This window comes from Pleurodeles waltl, chromosome 12 (genome assembly GCF_031143425.1).
Source record: "Pleurodeles waltl isolate 20211129_DDA chromosome 12, aPleWal1.hap1.20221129, whole genome shotgun sequence".
In the NCBI taxonomy this organism is placed as follows: Eukaryota; Metazoa; Chordata; class Amphibia; order Caudata; family Salamandridae; genus Pleurodeles; species Pleurodeles waltl.
Window position 1 is genome coordinate 11,250,037 of NC_090451.1, and position 26,159 is coordinate 11,276,195.

General features: G+C 47.3%; 1 protein-coding gene across 1 annotated transcript in view; it reads right to left on the reverse strand.

Moving 5' to 3' along the window:
• Nucleotides 1-26,159, reverse strand: part of PCSK4 (proprotein convertase subtilisin/kexin type 4) — a 2,195,633-nt gene that overhangs the window by 1,858,334 nt on the left and 311,140 nt on the right. Inside the window, exon 3 of the mRNA XM_069215864.1 lies at nt 18,395-18,490. Coding sequence (XP_069071965.1) covers nt 18,395-18,490 — 96 coding nt within the window. The remainder of the gene's footprint in view (nt 1-18,394; nt 18,491-26,159) is intronic.

Below are 26,159 nucleotides of genomic sequence, written 5' to 3' on the forward strand. Positions count from 1 at the left end.
ACTTTATTATTCCCCTTTAAATGTGAGACCTTGGGGCTGGCCATCACATGAGTCACTGGTTCAGAAGTCAGTCATACAGAAGCAGGCAGCGGCCCAAAATCGGTAGCTGTCTTACATACAACACCTCCACAGGAACTAGTTAAGCCATCTGGTCCATCCGGTCCCCTATCTGGTCCGTGATTGTGTGGGTTTATCATAAGTCTTATCCCCCCCATGGTTGCTGCTCTGTTCAAGTGGGTGCGAGAGTCAAATTCCATTAGTTGAGTCACCATAGTCTCATCTTCAAAATGGATTGTAATTATATCAAGATTGGTCCCTGAGATGCTGTTCCTCTCGGCCAATGTTATATCCGAACGAATGACAGAGAGGCAACTTTGTCGGGAGCGTATCCAGTGTATGACTTTATTAATCAAGGAGGCTTGGTTCTCAACTGACCCTGGCAATAGTTTTGGAACATTAGTCAAATAGATTTTATTTGTTCCATAGTTTGTACACAAATCTTGTCCTTTGTTAACTGTGTTCTCAATATTGTTACCAGGGGAATTGCTGTTATAGAAGGTTTTGTATGGCCTGTTAGAAGATTTTGTGGAATTGTCCCCTTGGACAGTTTCAGGGGGGTCGGATCCATTGATCCTACCTCTGGCTCTACCACTAGTTGAATTAATCGCCCAGTTCCCTAGACAATCCCGGTTTCTGGGTACATTTTCAGCCCTCCCTTTGGGCCTCAAGTTATCTTTGGTAGGGTTGCGGCGGTTAACTTCCCTCCCTTGTGGAATTGTACCCTCTCTGACGGGGAGACAAGAATTAACCCTTAACTCAGCCCCCTTGTTTGGGGCAGAGGAGGGGAATACTTCTTTCCCCCTGACCTCTCCACGAACCCTACAAATCCCTTCGCAAGCACAGTTATTCCCATGCTGATGCACAAGATTACTCTTCAAAAGATCTATTAGTACTAGAACCAGTCCCTTGACTTCGTCAACTCTCTGGAGAACTTTAGCCAGATTGCCTCTGCAAGATGCTGGTTCATTACCTTCCGGATCGGACTGAGAGATCAATGGAATAGCACTAGAATGAAATATTCCAACTGCAGGCTTGATCGCACTCGCAGGCACAGGCGGGTCCTCTATTGCCAGCAGTGGTTCAAAGCGATTAGTACACAATAGACTTGGAACCACTTTAATCACCGGGCTCAACGGAAGGAAAGACGGAGTATTTGGTATATATGGGGAAACCCCCTGGGTGTAGGAGGCTGGACTGGCTTGTAGTGAGTACCTAGGGGTACTTGCACCTTGCACCAGGCCCAGTTATCCCTTATTAGTGTATAGGGTGTCTAGCAGCATAGGCTGATAGATAATGGTAGCTTAGCAGAGCAGCTTAGGCTGAACTAGGAGACGAGTGAAGCTCCTACAGTACCACTTAGTGTCATATGCACAATATCATAAGAAAACACAATACACATATATACTAAAAATAAAGGTACTTTATTTTTATGACAATATGCCAAAAGTATCTCAGTGAGTACCCTCAGTATGAGGATAGCAAATATACACAAGATATATGTACACAATACCAAAATATGCAGTAATAGTATTAGAAAACAGTGCAAACAATGTATAGTTACAATAGGATGCAATGGAGACACATAGGGATAGGGGCAACACAAACCATATACTCCAAAAGTGGAATGTGAACCACGAATGGACCCCAAACCTATGTGACCTTGTAGAGGGTCGCTGGGACTATTAGAAAATAGTAAGGGTTAGAAAAATAGCCCACCCCAAGACCCTGAAAAGTGAGTGCAAAGTGCACTAAAGTTCCCCAAAGGACATAGAAGTCGTGATAGGGGAATTCTGCAGGAAAGACACAAACCAACAATGCAACAACGATGGATTTCCAGTCGAGGGTACCTGTGGAACAAGGGGACCAAGTCCAAAAGTCACAAGCAAGTCGGAGATGGGCAAATGCCCAGGAAATGCCAGCTGTGGGTGCAAAGATGCTGCTACTGGACAGTAGAAGCGTAGGTTTCTGCAAGAACGACAAGGGCTAGAGACTTCCCCTTTGGAGGACGGATCCCCCACGCCGTGGAGAGTCGTGCAGAAGGGTTTTCCCGCCGAAAGACCGCCAACAAACCTTGCTAGCTGCAAATCGTGCGGTAAGGGTTTTTGGATGCTGCTGTGGCCCAGGAGGGACCAGGATGTCGCAAATTGCGTCAGGGGACAGAGGGGACGTCGAGCAAGACAAGAAGCCCTCTCAGCAGCAGGTAGCACCCGGAGAAGTGTCAGAAACAGGCACTACGAGGATGCGTGAAACGGTGCTCACCCGAAGTCGCACAAAGGAGTCCCACGTCGCCGGAGAACAACTTAGGAGGTTGTGCAATGCAGGTTAGAGTGCCGTGGACCCAGGCTGGACTGTGCACAAAGGATTTCCGCCGTAAGTGCTCGGAGACCGGAGCAGCTGCAAAAGTCGCGGTTCCCAGTAATGCAGTCTGGTGTGGGGAGGCAAGGACTTACCTCCACCAAACTTGGACTGAAGAGTCACTGGACTGTGGGAGTCACTTGGACAGAGTTGCTGGATTCAAGGGACCTCGCTCGTCGTGCTGAGAGGAGACCCAAGGTACCGATGATGCAGTTCTTTGGTGCCTGCGGTTGCAGGGGGGCGATTCCGCATGCACCACCAGGAAAACAGTCGAGAAGGCGGCAGGATCAGCGTTACAGAGTTGCAGTAGTTGTCTTTGCTACTATGTTGCAGTTTTGCAGGCTTCCAGCGCGGTCAGCAGTCGATTCCTTGGCAGAAGGTGAAGAGAGAGATGCAGAGGAACTCGGATGAGCTCTTGCATTCGTTATCTAAGGAATCCCAAGAGACAGAGACCCTAAATAGCCAGAAAAGAGGGTTTGGCTACCTAGGAGAGAGGATAGGCTAGCAACACCTGAAGGAGCCTATCAGAAGGAGTCTCTGACGTCACCTGATGGCACTGGCCACTCAGAGCAGTCCAGTGTGCCAGCAGCACCTCTGTTTCCAAGATGGCAGAGGTCTGGAGCACACTGGAGGAGCTCTGGGCACCTCCCAGGGGAGGTACAGGTCAGGGGAGTGGTCACTCCCCTTTCCTTTGTCCAGTTTCGCGCCAGAGCAGGGCTAAGGGGTCCCTGAACCGGTGTAGACTGCCTTATGCAGAAATGGGCACCAAATGTGCCCATGAAAGCATTTCCAGAGGCTGGGGGAGGCTACTCCTCCCCTGCTTTCACACCATTTTCCAAAGGGAGAGGGTGTAACACCCTCTCTCAGAGGAAGTCCTTTGTTCTGCCATCCTGGTCCAGGCCTGGCTGGACCCCAGGAGGGCAGAAGCCTGTCTGAGGGGTTGGCAGCAGCAGCAGCTGCAGTGAAACCCCGGGAAAGGCAGTTCGGCAGTACCAGGGTCCGTGCTACAGACCACTGGGATCATGGGATTGTGCCAACTATGCCAGGATGGTATAGAGGGGGCAATTCCATGATCATAGACATATTACATGGCCATATTCGGAGTTACCATTGTGAAGCTACATATAGGTAGTGACCTATATGTAGTGCACGCGTGTAATGGTGTCCCCGCACTCACAAAGTCCGGGGAATTGGCCCTGAACAATGTGGGGGCACGTTGGCTAGTGCCAGGGTGCCCTCACACTAAGTAACTTTGCACCTAACCTTTACCAGGTAAAGGTTAGACATATAGGTGACTTATAAGTTACTTAAGTGCAGTGTAAAATGGCTGTGAAATAACGTGGACGTTATTTCACTCGGGCTGCAGTGGCAGGCCTGTGTAAGAATTGTCAGAGCTCCCTATGGGAGGCAAAAGAAATGCTGCAGCCCCTAGGGATCTCCTGGAACCCCAATACCCTGGGTACTTCAGTACCATATACTAGGGAATTATAAGGGTGTTCCAGTAAGCCAATGTAAATTGGTAAAATTGGTCACTAGCCTGTTAGTGACAATTTGGAAAGAAATGAGAGAGCATAACCACTGAGGTTCTGGTTAGCAGAGCCTCAGTGAGACAGTTAGGCACCACACAGGGAACACATACATATAGGCCACAAACTTATGAGCACTGGGGTCCTGACTAGCAGGGTCCCAGTGACACGTAACAAACATACTGAAAACATAGGGTTTTCACTATGAGCACTAGGCCCTGGCTAGCAGGATCCCGGTGAGACAGAAAAAACACCCTGACATATACTCACAAACAGGCCAAAAGTGGGGGTAACAAGGCTAGAAAGAGGCTACCTTCCTACATACGAAAATAAGTTACTTACCTGTAACTGTAGTTCTCCAGTATTGGAATCTTTCATAGATTCACATGCTTGAATCATTCCCTGTCGTCGAGATGGGAGTCCTGGTACAATTTTCACAAGTAATCATAAGACATATTGAAGAGAAAAAGGCCCTAGGCCTCTTCAAGTTCATAGTCTATCAGAGTCATTTTGTGAAAAGGACCAAACCTGATCCTCCACCAATCAGGCGACAGCACCCTTCAGAACCTCCTGAGAGAAGCTCTAGCACCTCAGATTTTCCAAGCACAAGTGCGTATATTATGTTGAATATATAAAGAAAGAAAGAGGTGAAGTGAGCTTCTCGGGAGGCGGGTGGGTCGCATGTGAATCTATGAAAGATTCCAATACTGGAGAACTACAGTTACAGGTAAGTAACTTATTTTCTTACTCCAGTATTGGAACTTTCATAGATTCACATGCTTGAATCAGAGTAGAGAGCAATAACTATGCACATTGTAATATGACAACACCTCTAATAAACAAAATATCTTGAACCACAAAACCTTATTATCATCATGCATAAAATGATGAACTATATATGTATACGCCCATATGTCTATATAAATATACATATATATATATATATATATATATATATATAAATAAATACACCTATATATTTATCTCTATTACATACAGATATACCTGTGGAAATACATGATGAAATTCCAAGAAAAACAGTAAAAGAAATTATTATTAGAAGACACTACTGTAACATGATCAATGTCTGCAAACCCGCTCACTTATGTGATTGTGATAGCTTTCTTTTATCCTTATAGACGTTTCTGTTTTTCTCTTTTTTTTTTTTAAATGTAAACAATGTGCATACCTGTTCTAGGATGGAGGGATGTAGGAGAAATGGCTCACCTTCACCTGAAGAGATTCCTGAGAACCGCCTGGCCCACTGCTACCTCTCCGTGAGAGAGGGATTCCAAGCAGTAGTGCTTAGTGAAAGTATGACAGCTCTTCCACGTTGCTGCCCTACAAATGTCTTGTAGTGGCACTCCGGCAAACAGTGCCGCTGACGATGAGTCTTTTCTCACAGAGTGAGCATGCACAGATGACTGCAAAGGTTTGCCCGCTGCTTGATGGCAAAAGCGAAATGGCTGAGGCGATCCATCTGGAAATACTCAGCTTGGATAGTGGGTACCCCTTCCTAGGAGCACTGTACGCCACAAATAACTAACTAGAGCGTCGAAAAGATTTAGTCCTGTCCAAATAAAATTGAACACATCTTTTAACGTCTAAAGAGTGTAATGCCCTCTCCGCCGGAGTAGATGGATGAGGGAAAAAAGACTTGAAGAATAAAGGTTAGTTCATGTGAAAGTCTGACGGAACCTTTGGAATAAAATGCGGGTTAGCGTGCATTAACAGTCTATCGTGTTTAAGCTGCAGGAATGGCTCTTGGATGGACAGCGCTTGCACCTCGTTGACCCGCCTAGCTGATGTAAGGGCTATCAATAAGGCAACCTTCCACGACAAGAACTTGAGGGAAGCACAATGGATCGGTTCAAACGGATGCTTCATCAGTTGTGCCAAAACAATATTCAGATTCCACGAAGGAGGTGGTGGTCTGAAAGGAGGGTAAACCCTGAAAAGCCCCTTTAGAAATCTCTTAATCAGCCGAGAAGAGAAGAGTGAGGGTGTGTCATCTGAACGTCTGTATGCAGCTATAGCTGCTAAGTGAACTTTAATGGACGAGTGTGCTAGGCCAGATTGAGCTAACTGTAAGAGATACGGCAATATTTCCTCTGGTGGTGAGACTAGAGGGTCAATCCGACGCCAATGACACCAGGCACAGAATCTTTTCCATTTACACTGATACGTCTTGTTCGTGGTATCCGTTCTGGCCTTCGACAAAATATCCCTGCAGTCCTGCGGGATATTCAAATGCGCAAACTCTCTGTGGTGAGGAGCCATGCTGATAACCGCATTGACTGCGGATCGGGGTGCCGAACCTGGCCGTTATTCATTGTTAGTAATATAGGTAACGGCTCCAGTGGATTATGAGGTTTGACTGACAGAATGAGGAGCTCCGTGAACCAATGTTGCCGGGCCAGTACGTGGCTATCAGTATCAGAGTGCACGGTTCTGTTTTCATCTTCGTGAGGACCCTTGGGATCAACGGAATAGGAGGAAAGGCGTAAGCAAAGATGTCTGACCAGACTATCGAAAACGCATACCCCCAAGATCCCTTTTGGCGATGCCAACTTTCGAAGAACCGGCATTTGGCGTTGTCCTTCTTCGCAAACAGATCCACCGTTGGTGTTCCCCACCGGGAAAAAATCTGGTTCAGTACTGTCTGGTCTAGCTCCCACTCATGGCAGTCTGATTTCTGCCTGCTGAGTGCATCTGCTGTCTTGTTGTTTATTCCAGGCAAGTGTACCGCTGATAGTGTGATGCCTTGCTGCGAGGCCCAGTTCCAGATCGCTTGAGCTTCCCTGGAGAGGGTGAGAGATCTTGTGCCTTCTTGTTTGTTGAGATAGTGCATCGTAGTGGTGTTGTCCGTTCTTATCGCCACTCGCGATCCTGAGATTCTTGGGAGAAACGCTTGTAAGGCCAGGTGCACTGCCCTGAGTTCTAGCCAATTGATATGCATCGATGCCAGATGCATTGGCCATTTGCCACTTATTTTCAGGTCTTGTAACACCGCTCCCCAGCCTTCCAGTGAGGCATCCGTTGTTATGGTCCACGGGGCTGGCTGTTGAAGAAACGAGAGGCCGATTGACAGGTGGTGCTTTTGAGACCACCATCTCAGAGTTCTGATCATTATCGGAGTTATTTGTACCTGGTCCTCGAAAGTGCCTGATACTTGGAGCCATTGACGATTTTGCTGCTCCTGTAAGGGGCGCATCTTTAGCTGACACAGAGGAATCAGAGGTATGCATGAAGACATCATGCCCAACAGTGATTTGAAGAGACGGACAGTAACCTTTCGTCTTCTCTGTATGGAACTCACTAGGGTCAGTAATCTTTGTTGCCTCTCTAACGTGGGACATGCCATGCCGGATTCTGTGTTCAGTTTTGCTCCCAGAAAAGTAATATTGCCTACTGGTAGAGGGTTGGACTTCTCCCAGTTGATTGTGAATTGGTCAGTAAGGAAACGCACTTTCTTGTTGACTTGTGTGCTCCTGCGTAAGTCTTTGCCTTTATTAACCAATCATCTAAGTATGGAAAAACCTGGTGCTTTCTTCTTCTGAGAAAAGCTGCGACTGGTGCTAGGCATTTGGTAAATATTCTTGGGGCTGATTTGAGTCCGAAAGGAAGGATGCGGTATTGATAATGGCTCCCGGCTACGGTGAATCTCAAATATTTTCTGTGGGCAGGGTGGATGGGTATGTGGAAGTATGCGTCTTTGAGGTCTAGTGATGACATAAAATCTCCTTGATTGAGACGCCGAAGGACGTCTTGCAGGCTGATCATTCGGAACGATTGCTTTTTTAGGTATACATTTAGTTCCCTTAAATCGAGGATCGGCCTCCAATCCTTCCACTTTTTCCGAATGATGAAGAACCTGGAATAAAATCCTGTTCCTCGTTGGGCCGAGGCACCTTCTCTATAGCTCCCTTGAGAAGCAGCTTGTCGACTTCTTCTTTGAGTTGTTGAGGATACCTTGAAGGAGTCCTGCGGGGAGGGTTGGAGGGAGGTATCTGGATAAATTCTAAAGTATGGCCCCGTTCCACTAATTGTAGGACCCACTTGTCTGACGTAATGGTTTGCCATTGACTGAGGAATAAGGAGATCCTCCTGCCCAGGGTGACAGGAGGAGGACTGAGCGTAGCCGGCGCCTCAAACATCAGGTTCTACGAGCTGAATCTTTGGCAGGACGGGTTGAACGTCCACGGCCTGCTGGTTGAACTATAGGCTGGTTGAGTCGGCTGCCTTTGCGAGTAGTATGGACGATACTGCTGTGAGGATGATGGATAGGAAGAATATCTCTGTTGTTGATATGCCCCTCTGTATGAGGGTTGGCCACGCCCCCTAGGACGAAAGGACGATCTTCGATATTGCAGGATCCCTAATGACCTTGCCGTGTCCGTCTTGATTGATTGTAGGGCTTCATCAACATGTTTTCCAAATAGCGCTTGGCCATCAAAGGGTAAGTCTAGGATTTTATTCTGGACTTCTGGGTGAAACGATATGGCTTTAAGCCAGCCCTGTCTTCTTAGTACAGCTGCACCTGCAAGCTGTCTAAAAGCAGTGGTCGCTATATCCATTGCACAGTCTATAAGCTCTGCAGACATGTGTTGACCTTCTTGTACAGTTTTATTTGCCTCCGATCTCGCGTCTTCTGGCAGTTGGTTAATAAAAGGTACAATATCCGCCCAAAGCAGTCTGTCGAATCTAGACAAAATAGCCAAGGAGTTGGCAGCTCTAACTACTAGGCTAGCCATAGACGAAAACCTTTTCCCTATGTTGTCTAGCCGCCTACCCTTCTTGTCTGGGGGTGCGGAAATCGGGACAGAAGGATTCTTCGATCTTCTTTGAGCTGCCTGAGCTACTACTGAATCCGGAGGAGGATGTCCTGTTAAACATGTTGGTGCATCATCAGGAGCTTTGTATTTTTTATCCAGACGTAGCAAAACTGCCGTGACTGTTGCCGGATTATTCATGACTTTAAGGCCCTCTTCCCACAGGTAGTTCACCATCGGGATAGAGCGCACAGACTTCTGAAAGGGCTCTTTAAAATCATACAGGAAACAGTCTGTTTGCTTAGTAGGTAACGTAAGGCAAAACGCTTGGCTGCCCTCTCTAGAAGACTGTGAAAAACTCCAATGTCTTCTGGTGGGGATTCCACCTTCGAATGAGAAGGACAAGAAGGAGCAGGGATAATGTACTCGTCCCACTCTGAGTGAGTGTGTATGAGGTCTCCTTCTTCCTGATCCCCTTCTGAGATGTCGGTGTATTGGGGAATTGTCATGTCTGGAGTGGCCACATTTGTGAGGGGCAAGGACGTTGGTCTCTGATGTGGAGTAGAAACACCAGAAATAGGCGATGGAGGAGGTTGTTCTCCTTGAGGAGGAAACCTTCTGTTGTAATCCACTAACATCGCTCTAAGGCCAGTAAACAGGTAGGAAGGAATATACGCCCCCTGTTGATATTGCTGATGCTCCGAGTAAACCTGGGGATCATAAGCTTCTTCATATTCCTCCTCTTCCTGGTACTTTACATTCAATTCAGAAGGACTGTGGGCTGTTCCAAAAGGCCCGTCTTCATCTGAATCTTCGTCTCCCTCCAAAAGATGTGCTGGCACAAGGGAGGATACCTTACTAGGTGATGTGTGGGTTGGAGTTAACTTTTCTCCTCTTTTTTGATGTTTTTCCCTCGTCGACGGTGTCGTCGACGACGTGTAAATCGATTTCGTCATGGACGGTGCCGTTGACGCTGGACGCACAGTTATTTTAATAGCAGAAAGCCTCGCTGACGAGCCTACCGTCGACGAAGTCGTCGACGGCGGTAGGGCTGACACTGACATCAGCGCCGTCGACGATGACGAGGTGTAGACCGTGGGGTACTTGTTCTCGTCGACAATGGAAATCCAGAAGTAGCTGTTGTCGTCGGCAATGCACCCACCAACGGTGCCGTCGACGAGGAATCCGTCGACAAAGCCTTTTTTCCAGTCACAGAGGATGGCTTTTTGAAAGGCACAGATGGTGGAACAGATGAAGACTTTCTGTGCCTCTCAGAACTGGAAGAATGTCTTTTCCCCTCTTTACTTGAGACTTTAGTTGGGGAAGAAGATGGGCTGCGACCCTTATAAGACCCTGAAGCAGTCTTTTTGAGGGCTTTTCTTGAGATTTGTGAGGGCGATCTAGAGCGTGATCTTGCCCTTTTAGATGATCTCTTAGATGTTGATGATTCCTCACTCTCAGAATCAGAAACTGGATCCTTCCTATGTTTTAGTTTCTGCAGCCATATTAATAATCTGCCTTCCCTGTCTTTTAAGGTCTTAGAAGAAAAAGTACGGCAAATCTTACAGTCTTTGGCTGAATGATCTTGGTACAGGCAGTAAATGCAGTCTTGGTGAGGGTCTTCAGAATGAAGTCTTTTCTTCCCACAAGTCTTGCAGTCTCTGAAGAGACTCTTCTTTTCCTTGTCAGACATAGTTGAAAAATAGCTGACAAATCCAAATAAATGAGTTTCTCTGAGAGAAAAATAGTTGAATAAAGGTGTGAAGACAGAGCTCTGAGGAGACTCCCTAGCACGACGTGCGGTAGAAAATCTGAGGTGCTAGAGCTTCTTTCAGGAGGTTCTGAGGGGTGCTGTCGCCTGATTGGTGGAGGATCAGGTTTGGTCCTTTTCACAAAATGACTCTGATAGACTATGAAATTGAAGAGGCCTAGGGCCTTTTTCTCTTCAATATGTTTTAACATTACTTGTGAAAATTGTACCGGGACTCCCATCTCGACGACGGGGAATGATTCACGCATGTGAATCTATGAAAGTTCCAATACTGGAGTAAATAAAATTACCAAAACATATATACACTTGTAAAACAAAAGTCTTGGTATGATAAGACAGGCAACGGGGAGGCGGGTGGGACTGTGAGCAATCCACAGGTAGCTAATGTATCCACCAGAAAAAGCGTTACTAAAGGTAAGTAAATTGATATTCTGATGGATACAACTACCTGTGGATTTCTCACCTTATGAATAGAGTCCCCAAGCAGTACCGCACTCGGAGGTGGGTGCCTGACTGGCCAAACCAAGAAATCCTGCAATACAGAACGTGCAAAATGGCCATCCCTCCTAACCTCCGAGTCCAAGCAATAATGCTTCATGAAGGTGTGGAGGGACGCCTAAGTTGCTGCCGTGCAAATATCCACCACCGGAACCCCTGTAGCTAGGGCCGAAGTGGCAGGCTTAGCCCTGGTCGAATGGGCTCTAATACCCTCAGGGGGAACCTTCTTTGCCAACGAGTAACAGGCCTTAATGCAAAGAATGACCCATCTGGATATAGCTCTTTTATGGACCGCTCTGCCCTTCCTCTTTCCTACATATCCAAATAATGGCTGGTCTTCCAACCAAAGTCCTTTGTCCTCTCAATATAAAAACTGAGAGCCTTTCTGGGGTCCAAACGATGGAGTCTCTCTTCCTCCTTTTAGGGATGAGGAGGAGGGCATAAAGATGGAAGGGTAATGGTCTGCCCCATATGGAAAGGAATGACAACTTTAGGTAGGAAAGCCGCCCTGGTGTTCAGCACCACTTTGTCGGGAAAGAATGAAGTAACGCGAGGTTTAACACTAAGGGTCTGAATCTCACTGACACGCCTAGCCGACGTAATATCTATCAGGAAAACCGTCTTAAGAACTAAAAATCTTAACGGACAAGAATGCATAGGTTCAAACGGTGAACCCATTAAAAATGTTATAACCAGATTCAAATCCCACTGAGGCATAAGAAAAGGAGTGAGAGGAAATGTATTTGTTAAACCTTTTAAGAACCTAATAACAATAGTCGATTTAACCAAGGAGGGTTGATCCAGAAAGCAAAGAAAGTCTGACAGTGCCACCAAATAGCCTTTAACAGTAGCAACTGCACAACCGTTCTGTGCTAAAGCTAATGCAAACAACAGAACATCAGACAGATGGGCCCTCAAGGGATCAATTTGTTTCTCTCCACTCCAAGCCACAACTTTTGCCCACCTGCCGGCATAAACAGTCTTAATGGAGCGTCACCTGGCCGATAAAATAACATGCACTACCTCTGGTGGGAGAGAGAAAGTACTCAGATTGCCCCGTTCAATCTCCAGGCATGTAGGTGCAGGCTCTGGAGGTGGGGATGTAGAACATGCCCCTGCGACTGTGAGAGGAGATCTGCACTGAGAGGGAGACGGAGCGGAGGGCACAGTGAGAGTTGGAGAAGGTCCGTGTACCACACCCTTCTCAGCCAATCTTCCTCAGAACAAGAGGAATCAAGGGTATGGGGGGAAATGTGCAAAGCAACTGGTCGCACCAAGAGATCTGAAACGCGTCCCCCAAAGCTCCTTGCACCAGATACTGGAGGCTGCAGAACGGCGGGCAGTGCGCGTTCTCCCAAGTGGCAAACAGATCTATCAGCGGAGAACCCCACATCTCAAAGATGTGACGGACCAGATCCGGATGGAGACGCCGCTCGTGATCGGACGAGAAATGTCGACTGAGAGTGTCCGCAAGTACGTTGAGCACTCCGGCCAGATGTTTCGCTACCAAGCAAATCCGATGGTCCTGAACCCAGGACCAGAGCCGCAGAGCCTCTCTGCAGAGACGGTACGACCCCACTCCTCCCTGCTTTTTTATATACCACATCCCGGTAGTGTTGTCCATCAAGACTTGAACTGACTGACCGCAAAGGGAGGGGAGGAAGGCCTTGAGAGCCAGACGTATCGCCCGCAATTCTAACAGATTGATATGAAAAGTCTGTTCCACTGGAGACCAACGACCTTTGATCTCCAGGTCCCCTGGATGAGCTCCCCACCCTAGAGTGGAAGCATCCGTTATGACCGTGGCCACCGGAGGCGGCAGTAAACCTTTCTTGAGAAAGGTTGCCGTCCACACCCCACCATCGTAGATCCACTGCAGTGACTCTGGAGATCGATATCGACTCCTTGAGATCCCCTTTGTGTTGAAACAACTGCCTGCGGAGGCACCATTGGAGAGCCCTCATGTGCCAACGTGCATGAGTGACCAACAGAATGCAAAAAGCGAACAGACAGAGCAGGCGTAGGACCTTGAGGACTGGAACAACCGCTCCATTTTGAAACATTGGAATCAATGCCTGGATGCCCTGAATCCGCGGAGGCGGAGGATAGGCCCGATTCAATGCTGTATCCAGTACTGCCCGTATGAACAGGAGGCCCTGAGAGGGCTCCAGGTGAGACTTGGGCACTTTATCGAAAAACCTAGACTGAAAAACCACTGAGTTGTCATTTGCAAGTGATGCAGCACATGCTCCGGAGACTTGGCTTTGATCAAGCAATCATCCAGGTAAGGGAAAACCAATATTCCCTTCCTTCTGAGACTTGCTGCAACCACCGCCACCACCTTCGTGAAGACTCGAGGTGCTGAAGTAAGACCAAACGGAAGGACCGCAAACTGGTAGTGCTGCGACCCCACCACAAACCAGAGATACTTTCTGTGTGACTTGAGAATAGGGATATGAAAGTAAGCATCCTGCAAGTCGACAGACACCATCCAATCCTCTTTGTTCAACGCCAGAAGAACCTGCACTAGAGTCAGCATCTTGAATTTCTCCTGTTTGAGGAACCAATTCAAAATCCTCAGGTCCAGGATTGGTCTCAATCGACCATACTTTTTGGAAATCAGGAAATATCTTGAATAACAACCCAGACCCCTTTCCTTCTCTGGAACCAACTCCACTGCACCTTTTGATAACAGGATTTGAACCTCCTGCTGCAACAACAGGATATGGTCTTCAGAACAAAACGAGGGACAGTGAGGGAGGGGAGTGGGGAACTCCTGAAAAGGAAGAGCATATCCTTTCCTCACAATATTTAGAACCCAGGTGTCTGATGTGATTAACTCCCACTCGCGAAGATAAAGACCCCCTACAGGAGAAGTATGGCTGAAAATGGGCAGAAAACTAGGGCTGCTTCCCTTTTTGTTGTCCTCCAGAGGCAAAGGATGATGCAGGGTGCTGCTGGGTGGCCCCTCTTGTCCAAACCCTCCACCGCCCTCTAAAGGATCTGTATGGGAGGCTGGTAGGCTGTTTGTGGACTGGGGACTCCCACAGTAAACGGCTCCATGCCCAAACCCCCTGAACCTCCGAAAGGACCTGAAGTCCTGGTAGTAGTGGAAGCCTGCAGACCCAAAGACTTTGCCGTGGCCCTACTCTCCTTAAAGCGCTCTAAGGCAGAGTCAGCTTTAGCACCAAAAAGCTTTTCCCCATCAACAGGCAAGTCCAAGAGAGTAGTTTGGACATCCGTAGAAAAGCCAGAGGTACCCATCGCCCTGGCCAGCAAATCTGTAGAATCCAGACCAGACTGTATAATCTGTTTGTTTAGCCACTGCCTGAGCATCTGACAGGAGTTCATCAAATTGTCCTTGCATCTCCTGCAACAAGTCTGGAACCATAGCTTTAGCTGCATCCATCAGGGCGTGGACATATCTACCTAATACACAGGTAGCGTTTGCTGCTTTGAGGGCCATACTACAGGAAGAAAAATTCTTCTTCGCCGACTGCTCCATTCTTTTGGACTCCCTATCTGAAGGAATCACAGGGAAGGAGCCTAGTGCAGAACATGTGGAACATGAGGCCTGAACTACTAGACTCTCTGGTGTGGTATGTTTCGATCAAAATCCTGGATTTCCTGGAGCCATCCTCCTTGCCGCAGATCTGTTGACAGCTGGGGACGACACAGGCTTCCTCCATACCTCTAAAATAGGCTCCATAAGAGAATCATTAAATGGGAGCAATGGTTTTGCTGAACCCGAAGAAGTATGCAGGACCTCGGTTAGAATATTGTTTTTCACCTCCGCAGCAGGCAACGGAAGATCTAAGAAATTTGCCGCCTTCCTGACCACATCATGGAAAGAGGCCGCTTCCTCTGTAAACTCCCCTGGAAAAGAAAGGTCCCACTCCGGGGAAGTGTCTAGCCCACTGGTTGAGTCAAGTCCTTGATATTCCCCCAAGGGCTCCACAATCTCACCTTCTTCCAGCAGCTGTCTTTGGTACTCCTGCTCCTCCAAAAGCCTTAAAGCTTTTCTGTGTGACCTCTAACCTTGGCGTTGACATAGAATTAGCCGACGTCGATGACACCAGCTTCAGAACTGAAAGACACAGACCAGGAGAAGGCTCACTATGGTCCAATCCAGAGCCATCCAGCACCGGAGTGGATCCTATTGGTGTCGTTGACACCTGAGGCTCTTTCATCCGCATCAACTGATAAGGTTATGTCATCAGCGCCGCAGGTCTATAAGGCGTTGTCATCGGCGCCGTACCGGCACCCTCAGCCGGATAAAAGGGCATAAACAGTGCCGCCTTGTAAGGATCCAGGGAGCCCCATGTAAATGCCAAAGGACCCGTGGAACAAGCCGGTGCACCAACAGGGGCCATAGCATTAAACATACTAAACATGGCATTTAAAATGCCGCCGGATCCGCTCCCGGAGCCCGGAAGGCAGGATACCGCTGGCATGTGGCACTCGCGCCGGCTGAGCATCTGAATCCTGTGCCGCAGGTGAAAAGGGGAGGACTCTCTTGAGGTGCGACCATCTCGAAGACCGACGGTGCCGGAGAAGCCTGAGGGCTTTGAGGCTGTGGAGTCACCGTAGGACTAACCTCCCACGTTGCACAGTGCCATCTAGATGGAGACCAAGACCTTGAAAGGCTTCAAGCCGAACAACGCCGAGAGTCGTGTCGACACTGATTCTTATGTTTTTTCGATAAAGTGTGAGAAGACGAACTACGATGGCTTCTATGTCCTTTCTTCGCCTTAGCCAAAAAGAGTTTGGCTTCTCTCTCCTTCAGCGCCTTCGGATTCATGCTCTGGCAGTATACACACTCCTCAACGTCATGCTCAGAACTTAAACACCAAAGGCAATCATCATGAGGGTCAGTAACCGACATGCGACACACACACTCCTGACAAGGCTTAAACCCCGACTTCCTAGGAGGAGACATTGTAACCAGAAACATTGGAACACCTTCAACAGTAGCAAGAACTAGGAGAAAACCGTTAGCATCGAAGGCACGGAAAAAAGGGAACTGACGTCAGCACGCCTGCGAGGACCTCTTATTGTCACGGTGACATCAGACCGAGTCGCGGGGAGCCGTGCAATTGTGACGTCCTCGACGGCGTGGAGAGCTGGGAAAAAGATTTTCCATCGAGTGCTGGCCCATTGGGAGAATTCATAAGGTGATGAATCCACAGATAGTTGTATCCATCAGAAAGTAACGTTTAGAAACTGGAGCGAGGTGAAGATGGAGGGAAGAGACACACATCCAAACCCAATGGCTGAGAGAAAACAATCTAACAGTTGATGCCCATGCGCAGTATCACCAAGATGGAGGAGTCACTCAATCTCATGACTTCAAAGTGCCTCTACAAAGAAAATCAACTTGCAGCACTCTGAACCCACCACTAGATGGCAGGAGTATGCAGAGCATGTGTATCTACAGCCATGCATGCCATCTAACATGTGTTTTAAAAAAACAGCAAATCTACTGCTTGAGTCTGAGTAAGTGTACACTGGACTAATGTCTTAGGACACCGTAACAAGCTACACACCCCTCTTCTGTAAGGCAATCCACTGCACAGTGAGGGAGAGCTATTGTGTACCTTACTATACATTAAAAAGATTATTCCACTTCACTGCATCACTATCACCTGTACAGGTGGCACCATGCATGGAAACTTGGGCGCCTCTCTCATTAATTTCACACCTCCATGTTGCAGCCTATTTGCGCTAAATACACAGCATGAAAGTTAAGCAGAGAGCTATAGGAGTCATGTTTCACTCAATGGAATTTAATTTTGTCAGTTCTGTCTCTGGAACAGACCCATATCATTCCATTTCAAACTCAGAGAGGTTCTGAATCGCTCTGACATCTGGTTTTAGTCCACTGACAATTTTTAAGCATCCTGTGTGCAGTAATTCTTCTCACCCATCAAACATACCGCTCTCAACCACACCAACATCAACCTATTAACTACAGTTCCCTTGATAAACACTTCAAGTGACCTTCTCAGAAATCACAATTCATGTTCCACGTCTTCTCTTTGAAGACACACATGACATCTTTCTCTGTGCCCCACAGATGGCACAACTCCTTTCCGATGCAGATCTTCATTAACAGAGTGTAACCCCTTCCTCATACAGATTTTCCTGTATAAAGTCTATCTACGTCCAAATATATACCTCCCCTTACAAGGCACAGCACCTTCTATGTGCACAACCTCATCTACAAAGCACAACTTCTAGCATCCAGCACTTCAACAAAAGGATCAACTCTGTCTCAATGCAGGTCTTCCCTTACAAAGCACATCTCATTTCCCTCTGCAGGTCTCCAGTAGATGGAATAACTTCTGCTTCATTTAGACCTCTTCTTACAATGAACAATGCCTTCCCCATGCAGATCTTCAACTACAAAGCACAATTCCTTCCCCATGCAGACCTCCATCAGAAGGAACAACTTCTTCATACAGTTCTTTCCCTGGAGTTCCCCCTTTTAAGGCATAACTTTTACCACATTCATGCCCCCTGCTGTAAGTGAAAGCACACCTCCTTCCCCATGTAGTACCCCTTTGGAAGGCACAGTTTCTTCCCCATGCTGTCCCCTTTCAAGGCTTCACATCTTCCCCATGTAGGCCCATTTTACAAGGCAGAGCTCATTCCCCATGCAGCCCCTTACAAGACACAACTCCTTCTCCAAGCATTCTCAACCCTTAAACTTCACAACCCCTTTCCCATACAGTTCCCCCTTACAAGGCACATTTTTCCCCATGCAGGCCGTTTCTGCAAGGTGCAGTTTATTCCCACAGTTGTCCCCCTGTAGAAGTCACTACTTCTCCATGCACACCACCCTAAAAATACACAACTCCCTCCCCAAATAGTTCCCCCTCACAAGGCACAACTTCTTCACTATGGAGGCCCCTCACCCAAGGCAGAGCTCCTTCCAACTGCAGACCCCCTTACAACGCATAACTCCCTTACAAAGAAAGCACAATACAGTTCTTTGCAGGTCTTCCCTTACAAGGCACAACTCATGGCCCTTACTGGTTTTCCCTTTTAAGGCACAGACCATCTCCTTGTGATCATATTCCCTCCAAAGGAATGATTCAAAGTTCTGGTCTCTCCTGAAGGCACAATACCTTTCTTTCCTTATCTCCACCCTCATCTCCCATCCTCTCTTTAACAGATGTCACAGGTCTTCATCCTGGCTGTCACAATTCCTTCTCTGTGTCTATCCGGGTTGCCATTCTCTTGCAGATTTGAGGACAGGACTGCTGTCTGTCTCCATTACCATTATATTATGGGCATTCATCACTACATAACATTATACTCATTAGCACTGTTGTATTCTCTATCCAGGTCTTAGGCCTTCTATCAGGCATTTGATGGTGCATGGAGATGCTGCAGTGCATAATTCTTACCATATACCATTGCTTGTGAAACAAGGGGTCTGTTGGAATCAGGCTGGGGTGTCGTCTGCGCCTTCTTTTGAGGGTCTGCTGCTCAAACCAATAGACCTGAAAAATGGATCCTCTGTTAACCAGCAGCCCCTAACAATATGCACTCTCCACAAACCAGGCACTCTTCACATGTGTACCCGTTCACACCTATTCAATACAAAATGACCACTCCCGTTTTTTTCCCATGTGTATTCCATACATACACCTATGCATAAATTTGAAAAAAACATGATTGTGCGACAAGCTTTCTCCATTCCACGTTTTTCACAAATATCCCCACACCCTGATCCCTCTTGCACACAAGAGAAATGCCACCATTTATCAATATGTTGCTGGCACAAATCATTTGACACAATACACCTAAGAAACCATAGATCACATCTAATCACAGCTGTCTGGCATTTATCCTAAACTTAATTCAATCAAAACTGATTTCAGTCTCAAAACAGGGTGGGGGAGGGACGAAGCTCACTTCTAATTGAGTAGGTTGTGTCGGAAGGAACTCAACAACAGCTGAGAAGAACAAGTTACATACCTTCAGTAACACACTGGTAGAGTTTATATCTAGTTGCAGGTTCTTCACCTTTGAATTTTCTAGGTGGATCTGGAAGATTTTTATGAGCAGTACCTCTGCCCGCCATCAGTGGCATCATTTGCTTCGGTGTGGCGGCATCATTGGCGTCAGAAGTGACATCACACTCACCTATATGCGCCACCCAGGAGCGCAGAAGTCAATTACTTTTCACGACCCCCCAAACCAGGTGCGCAGAGCCATAAAGTGAACTGACAGTGTGTCCAAACTAGTGTCCTGAAAGGAATCAACCCTAACCCTAGAAAATCGGTCAGCAGAGTGGGGAAGTATGGGTGGGTGTAAGGAATCTGCAGCTAGATATAGCCTCTACCAGATGTGTTGTGAAGGTAAGTAACTTGTTCATCAGATAGAGGCTTCTACCTGCAGATTCCTTAGATTTTAATGAATACCCAAACAATACCTGCAGGACCGAACAGGCAACATGCCAGTCCTTATGGGCCTGGCTGTCCAGGCAGTAGTGTTCGGCAAACGTGTGCAGGGATGACCATGTTGCTGTCTGGAAGATGTCCAGGACTATAACTCCACAAGCGAACTCCGTGATTGCAGCATTTCCTCTGGTGGAATGGGCCCATAAGCCCTCAGAAGGCTGTTTTTTAGCCAAGGCGTAGCAGATCTCAATACAGAGAACAACCCAGCATGAAATGGTTTACTTCTGCACTGCCTGATCTGTCTTTGCTCCAACATACCCCACAAAGAGTTGATCGTCCACCCAGAACTCTTCTGTGCAGTCAAGGAAGAACAACGTTCTTATTGGGTCCAGATGGTGGAGTCGCTCCTCTTCTTAAGAGGGATGAAAAGGAGTTTAGAATATGGACAGGTTGACAGACTGTCCCAAATGAAATGGGGTCACCACCTTCGGCAGGAAAGAGGTTCTGGGGCCACACTGTCTGGAAACACATTCAGATAGGGAGGGTTGGATGACAAAGGCTACAGTTCGCTCACCCTACTGGCAGATGTTACTGCTACAAGAAAAACTGTCTTGATGGCGAGCAGCTGGAGGGGACAATTGTGCAGCGGCTCGAAGGGAGCACACATGAAGTAAATGAGAACTAAATTAAGATCCCACTGAGGCATGGTAAAGGGCGAAGGGGGAAGAAAATAAGATACTTACCTGTAACTGTAGTTTTCCAGTACTGGAATCTTTCATAGAGTCACATGCTTCAATCATTCCCCATCGTCGAGATGGGAGTCTCCGGTACCAAACAATAGCAATGTAATGTTAAAAATAGCGCATGAAAGCCTTAGGCCGTTCAATTTTGCAACCTATCATATTCTATTGATAAAAAGAGGCCACACTTAGATTTCAGTCAATCAAGCTGCTTTGCCCTCTAGAACACTCCTGGGAGAAGCTCCAGTCCCTCAGATTTTCCACAGCACAAGTGCGGAGAGTCACTTAAAAAAGTGAAAGGTGAGGCTCTCAGGGGAGGAGGGTGGGTCACATGTCAATCAATGAGAGATGCCAATACTGGAGAGCTACAGTTACAGATAAGTAACTTAGGCCCTCATTACAAGCCTGGCGGACAGTGCAAAAAGGGCGGTAAGACCGCAAACAGGCCGGTGGTCATTACCGCTCTATTATGACATTGGCAGTTTGGCATATGCCAAACCACCAATGTCCCGCATCGTCTGGCACGGCGGTAACGACTGCCAGGCTGGAGACAATGGTCTGCAGCCCGGAGGCCATCACTAGTCCGCCGGCTGTATCAGGACCCCGCACAGCGCCATGGATTTCGTGGGGTTTTCAACCACCACGAAATCCATGGCGGTATGCACTATCAGTGCCAGGGAATTTGCTACTTGGCACTGATTGGGGACTCCCCCTCCCCCACGACCTCCCTACCACCTCCCCAGGGTAGTAGGACCCCCTCCCCACCCACGCCCGCCTACCCATAGACCCCCCAAACATAGCCCCCACACCCCCTTCACGCACGCTCACACCATTCACACACATACACGTGCATATACATGCACACATACATACACGTTACATTTCCCCTACGCACATTACACCCCGCATACATACACGCACTCACACAACCCCTCTACACACGCACACCCCCATGCACCCACACACCACACAACATCCCCCCACCCCCCTCCTCTAACAGACGATCACCTTACCTGTTTCGGTGATCCTCCGGGAGGGAACGGGATCCATGGGGGCTGCTCGGCCGCCAGCACCCCGTCACCAGAACACCGCCACGCCGAATACTGAGTCGTATTTCGGTGGGTGGTGTTCTGATGACTTGGCGGTGATGGAGGAGCAGCCTCCACTACACCGCCGACTCTCAGTATGGCTGCTGGTGGCTGTCCGTCCAAAAAAGGGTGGAGGGTCACCAGCCGTCATAATATGGTTGGCGGAAGAAGGCCAACACTTGCGGTCTTCGGCCCGGCGGAACCTCGGCGGTCTCTGGAAAAGACCGCCGAGGTTGGAATGAGGGCCTAAGTTTCTTACTCCAGTATTGGAACTTTCATATTCACATGCCGAATCAGAGCATAAAGCAGTACTTAGGCACATGGTACTGTAAATTGTTAAGAATACAATTCTATAGATATATCACATTTAGAAAATATACCCAGACATAGTATAAACAAAGACATAACTTTGTACATATCTCACAAGATGTGGTTAAACATAAGAAAATATTTCAGTTTGATGTTAAGAAAGAAAACCCATTATATTTTAGGCAATGTGCAGAACTAGTAAGAGGATGGTGGGAAGAAAGAGGTAGCTCACCTTTATTGGAAAAGATGTGTTAGAACCACTTGGCCTATTGCTACATCTCCTTGAGGAGTTGAGTCCAGACAGGAATGTTGTGTAAAGGTATGTTATGGTATGTTAATTTATTAAGCACACGTTCACCATCGGTTTCATGGCACGGAGGGTGGAGTCATACAGAGGTACTGAGATACCAGTTAGTTGTATGCTTGAGTGTATAACCATGTTTTCAGCAGTTTCTTAAATGTATGGTAAGAGGCGGCAGATCTTATTGCTGGAGGGAAAGAATTCCATAGTTTAGGTGCCACAAATGAAAATCTTCTTTTTGTAACCTGGCTACCGTCAATGCATAAGAGGACTGCAGAGCGCAAGTGGAAGTATATTTCTGAATACATGAGGAAATAAACGCCGGACATTTGCCTCATAGAATTGTATGTATGATGCAGCCCGTCTTAAAAATTACTCTTTGTGCCACTGGTAGCCAATTAATTTCTTTCATTAGAGGGGTGATGTGGCACTGATACGGAAGTTTATGTATCAGACAAGCCACTTGATTCTGGATCAACTGTAGTTTCTTTATGAACCTTTAGAGATGCCAACCTGTAAAGAGTTGGCGTAGTCTATCCTGGAGATTACCAGATCAATCACTACCTGGATAAGGGCCTTGAGTGTTAAGTATTTGGATATTTTCCTAATACGCCGAAGCATATGGAAGGAACGTGCAACTACTAGTATCGCTAGTTTTCCAGGTGGCTGTTCTGCAAATGTCCTTGAGTGGCACACCAGCAAATAGTGCCACTGAGGTTGATATTGTTCTTGTAGAGTGAGCATGCACAGAAGTCTGTAATGTCTTTCCTGCTGCTTCATGACAGAAGTGAACTACAGCAGATATCAATCTAGCTATGCTCTTTTCCGAAAGAGGTTGCCCTTTGCGTGATGCCGGTAAGCCACAAATAACTGGCTAGAGTTACGAAAGCTCTTGGTCTTGTCTACATAGAACTTGATGCATCGCTTTATGTCCAAAGAATGAAGAGACTTTTCGGCCAGTGTTGAAGGGTTGGGAAAGAAGGTCTCTAAGATCAGAGGCTCACTGAGGTGAAAGTACAAAGTGTTTACCCTATTACTTCTAAATAGTAGGAGGATTCTTGAATAGTGTGGGCGTGGATCTCACTGACCCATCTGGCAGAATTCAGGGCCACAAGGAGAGAAACTTTCCAGGAGAGGTACTTTAAATTTGCTCTGTGAATGTGCTCAAATGGGTGCTTCATGAGCAGTGATAGCACTGTGTTCAGATGCCAAGATGTAGGAGGAGGTCTGACTGAAGGAAAAACCCTAAATAAGCCTCTGAGAAACTGTTTTGTCATTCTGGAGGAATATAAAGAGAGTGACCTGGGTGATTATTTGAATCGAGATAGGTTCACCACATGAACCCTGATAGGTTCATGAGCTTAACCTGAGCATGCCAATTGTAATAGGTATAGTAATATCTGTTCAAGTGAGGACAGGGGATGTATCCGCTCCTGTTGACATCATAAACAAAATTCCTTCCACTTGTGAGAATACGTATTATTCATACTGTCCACTATATCCTAGAAAGTATCTCTCTACATTCGGGAGAGATGTATGGATGGGCAAATTCATTGTGCTCAGGTGCCAGGCCGATAAGTGAAGAGACTCTGGATTTGGGTGCAGGACTTGGTCCTCGCTCACTGTCCACAGACAAGGTGAGACTTTCAATCGCACTTGAGGTTCTCTGACAGTAGATGAAGCTCTGTGAGCCAGTGTTGGCAAGGCCACATTGAGACTATTAGAATTATTATGCAAGGTATGATCTTCATCTTTGTGAGAACCTTTGGAATGAGGGGAATGGGAGGAAAGACGTAAGCAAAGATTTCAGACCATGCCAACAAAAATGCATTCCCCATGATCCTGTAAAGTAATGCCGGCTTGCAAAGAATTGGCATTTGGTGTTCTGGGGGTTTGCAAAGAATTCAACATTGGGTTTGTCCCACTGTGAGAATATTTAGTTGATTGTCTCCTGATCTAGTTCCCACTTATGGCAAGATGACCTTAGTCTGCTTAGAGTGTCTGCTTTCTTGTTTTGCTTCCCTGATACATGCTCTGCTCGCAGAGGCACTCCATTTTGGATGTCCCAATTCCAGATATAGTGTGACTCTTGAGAGAGAAGTGATCTTGTACCCTCTTATTTGTTCAAGCAGTGCATTTTTGTTGTATTGTTAGTTTGTATGAGAGCCACAGAGTTCTTTATCTTGGGAAGGAAGGCCTGCAAAGCCAGACGTACTGCCTTGAGCTTGAGCAGATTGAGGGGGAAACACTGGCAAGGCTTCTGCCATCTGCCGCTGACCTGTAATCTTGAAGGTATGTTCCCCATCCCTCCAGGAAAGCATGACCAACAGAGAGGGTTGAGCGAAGAACGAAAGGCCGACTGAGAGGTATGTCTGCAGGGTCCACCAACATACATCTTCGATCATGGCTGGAGAGACTTTGTTGATGTCGTCAAACAAACCTCTCGCTTGTACCCCTTGTAGGTCTAGTTCTTCCAGGAGGGGTTGCATCCTTAGAAAGCAGAACGGAACTAGAAGAATACATGATGGCATTATTCCCAAAAACGGCATGTAGAGGCGTACTGAAAGAGACTCTTTTCTCCTAATAGACTTTGCCAATGATATTAGCTTTATTTGTCTCTCTGATGTGGGGCAGGCCTTGTTGTTTATAGAACCTAGCATTACTCCCAAAAGGGTTATGGTTTTAATGGCTGTGGACTTGACTTTTTCTAATTCAGAATTTTGTGCCGGTTTGTAAACCCTTGCGCCACATTATACCTACGCCATGTATAATGTATGCACGGGTAGTGTTCACCCGCAAAGAGGCCCTTAGGAATGGCCCAGAGAAATCTACAAGATTTCACTGTCATTCTAGTGTCAGTGACAATGTGCTTTGTTCTATGTGCCTCCCCGCGCTTCTCGGGACTAATTACAAACGTTTTTACGCTAGAGCTGTAGGAGGCTGGCCTGGTTTGTAGTGGGTACCTAAGGTACTTACACCTAATGTCCGGTCCAGTTACCCCTTATTAGTGAAATGTACTCAGTGTCTAGAAGCCAGGCTCTCTAGGGGTAGTGTGGATGAGCAGCCAGGGCCTAACTAGGAGACATGCAAAGCTCATGCAATACCACTGAAGCCACACAGTACTCAAACACATGAAAGAAAATACTCAGTGTTACAAAAATAAAGGTACTTTATTTTGGTGACACAAATGCCAAAAATACCTTAGAGACTATACTTCCTTAGAACGTAAGTAATATACACAGCATATACAGTAGAATGCAGTAACAGTTGTAAAAACAGAAAACAGAGCAAATAGTGAAAACTACAACAGTTAGAAATGGGCCTGGGGGAACACAAACACTATACTAAAATAGTGGAATGCGAAAGTAGGTTTCAAACCTAGGCAAGTGTAGTGTGTAGAGGGGAGCTGGGAGTGTTAAAAAACAACAAAGGTAAGTACTAGAACCCATACCAGAGCCCAGGAAAGCAGGAGTAAATCACAGTAACTTTCCGAGAACACACAAGAATACGAAAAAGAAGATAATGCAACAACCAGAAGAGACTGCAAGACACCAATGATGGATTTGTGGACCCGAAGACCTTTGGAAGAAGGGGACCAAGTCCAAGAAGCACTGAAGAGTCCAGAGAGAACAGTAGCCCCTGCTAACCGGGTGAAGGTGCAAAAGAAGAACCACTGGTGAAGAAGGTCACTACTTGAAAGGAAATGGATCCCTGTTGCAGTTACCCCCCACTTTTTGCCTGATACTGATGCTGACTTGACTGAGAAGTGTGCTGGGACCCTGCTAACCAGGCCCCAGCACCAGTGTTCTTTCACCTAAAATGTACCATTGTTTCCACAATTGGCACAACCCTGGCACACAGATAATTCCCTCGTAAAAGGTACCAGTGGTACCAAGGGCCCTGTGACCAGGGAAGGTCTCTAAGGGCTGCAGCATATGTTGTGCCACCCTAAGGGACCCCTCACCTAACACATGCGCACTGCCATTCCAGATTGTGGCCCTCATTCTGACCTTGGCGGGCGGCGGAGGCCGCCCGCCAAAGTCCCGCCGTCAGGTTACCGTTCCGCGGTCGAAAGACCGCGGCGGTAATTCTGACTTTCCCGCTGGGCTGGCGGGCGGTCGCCTTCAGGCCGCCCGCCAGCCCAGCGGGAAAGAGGCTTCCACGATGAAGCCGGCTCGGAATCGAGCCGGCGGAGTGGAAGCTGTGCGACGGGTGCAGTTGCACCCGTCGCGTATTTCACTGTCTGCGCAGCAGACAGTGAAATACATTTAGGGGCCCTCTTACGGGGGCCCCTGCAATGCCCATGCCAGTGGCATGGGCACTGCAGG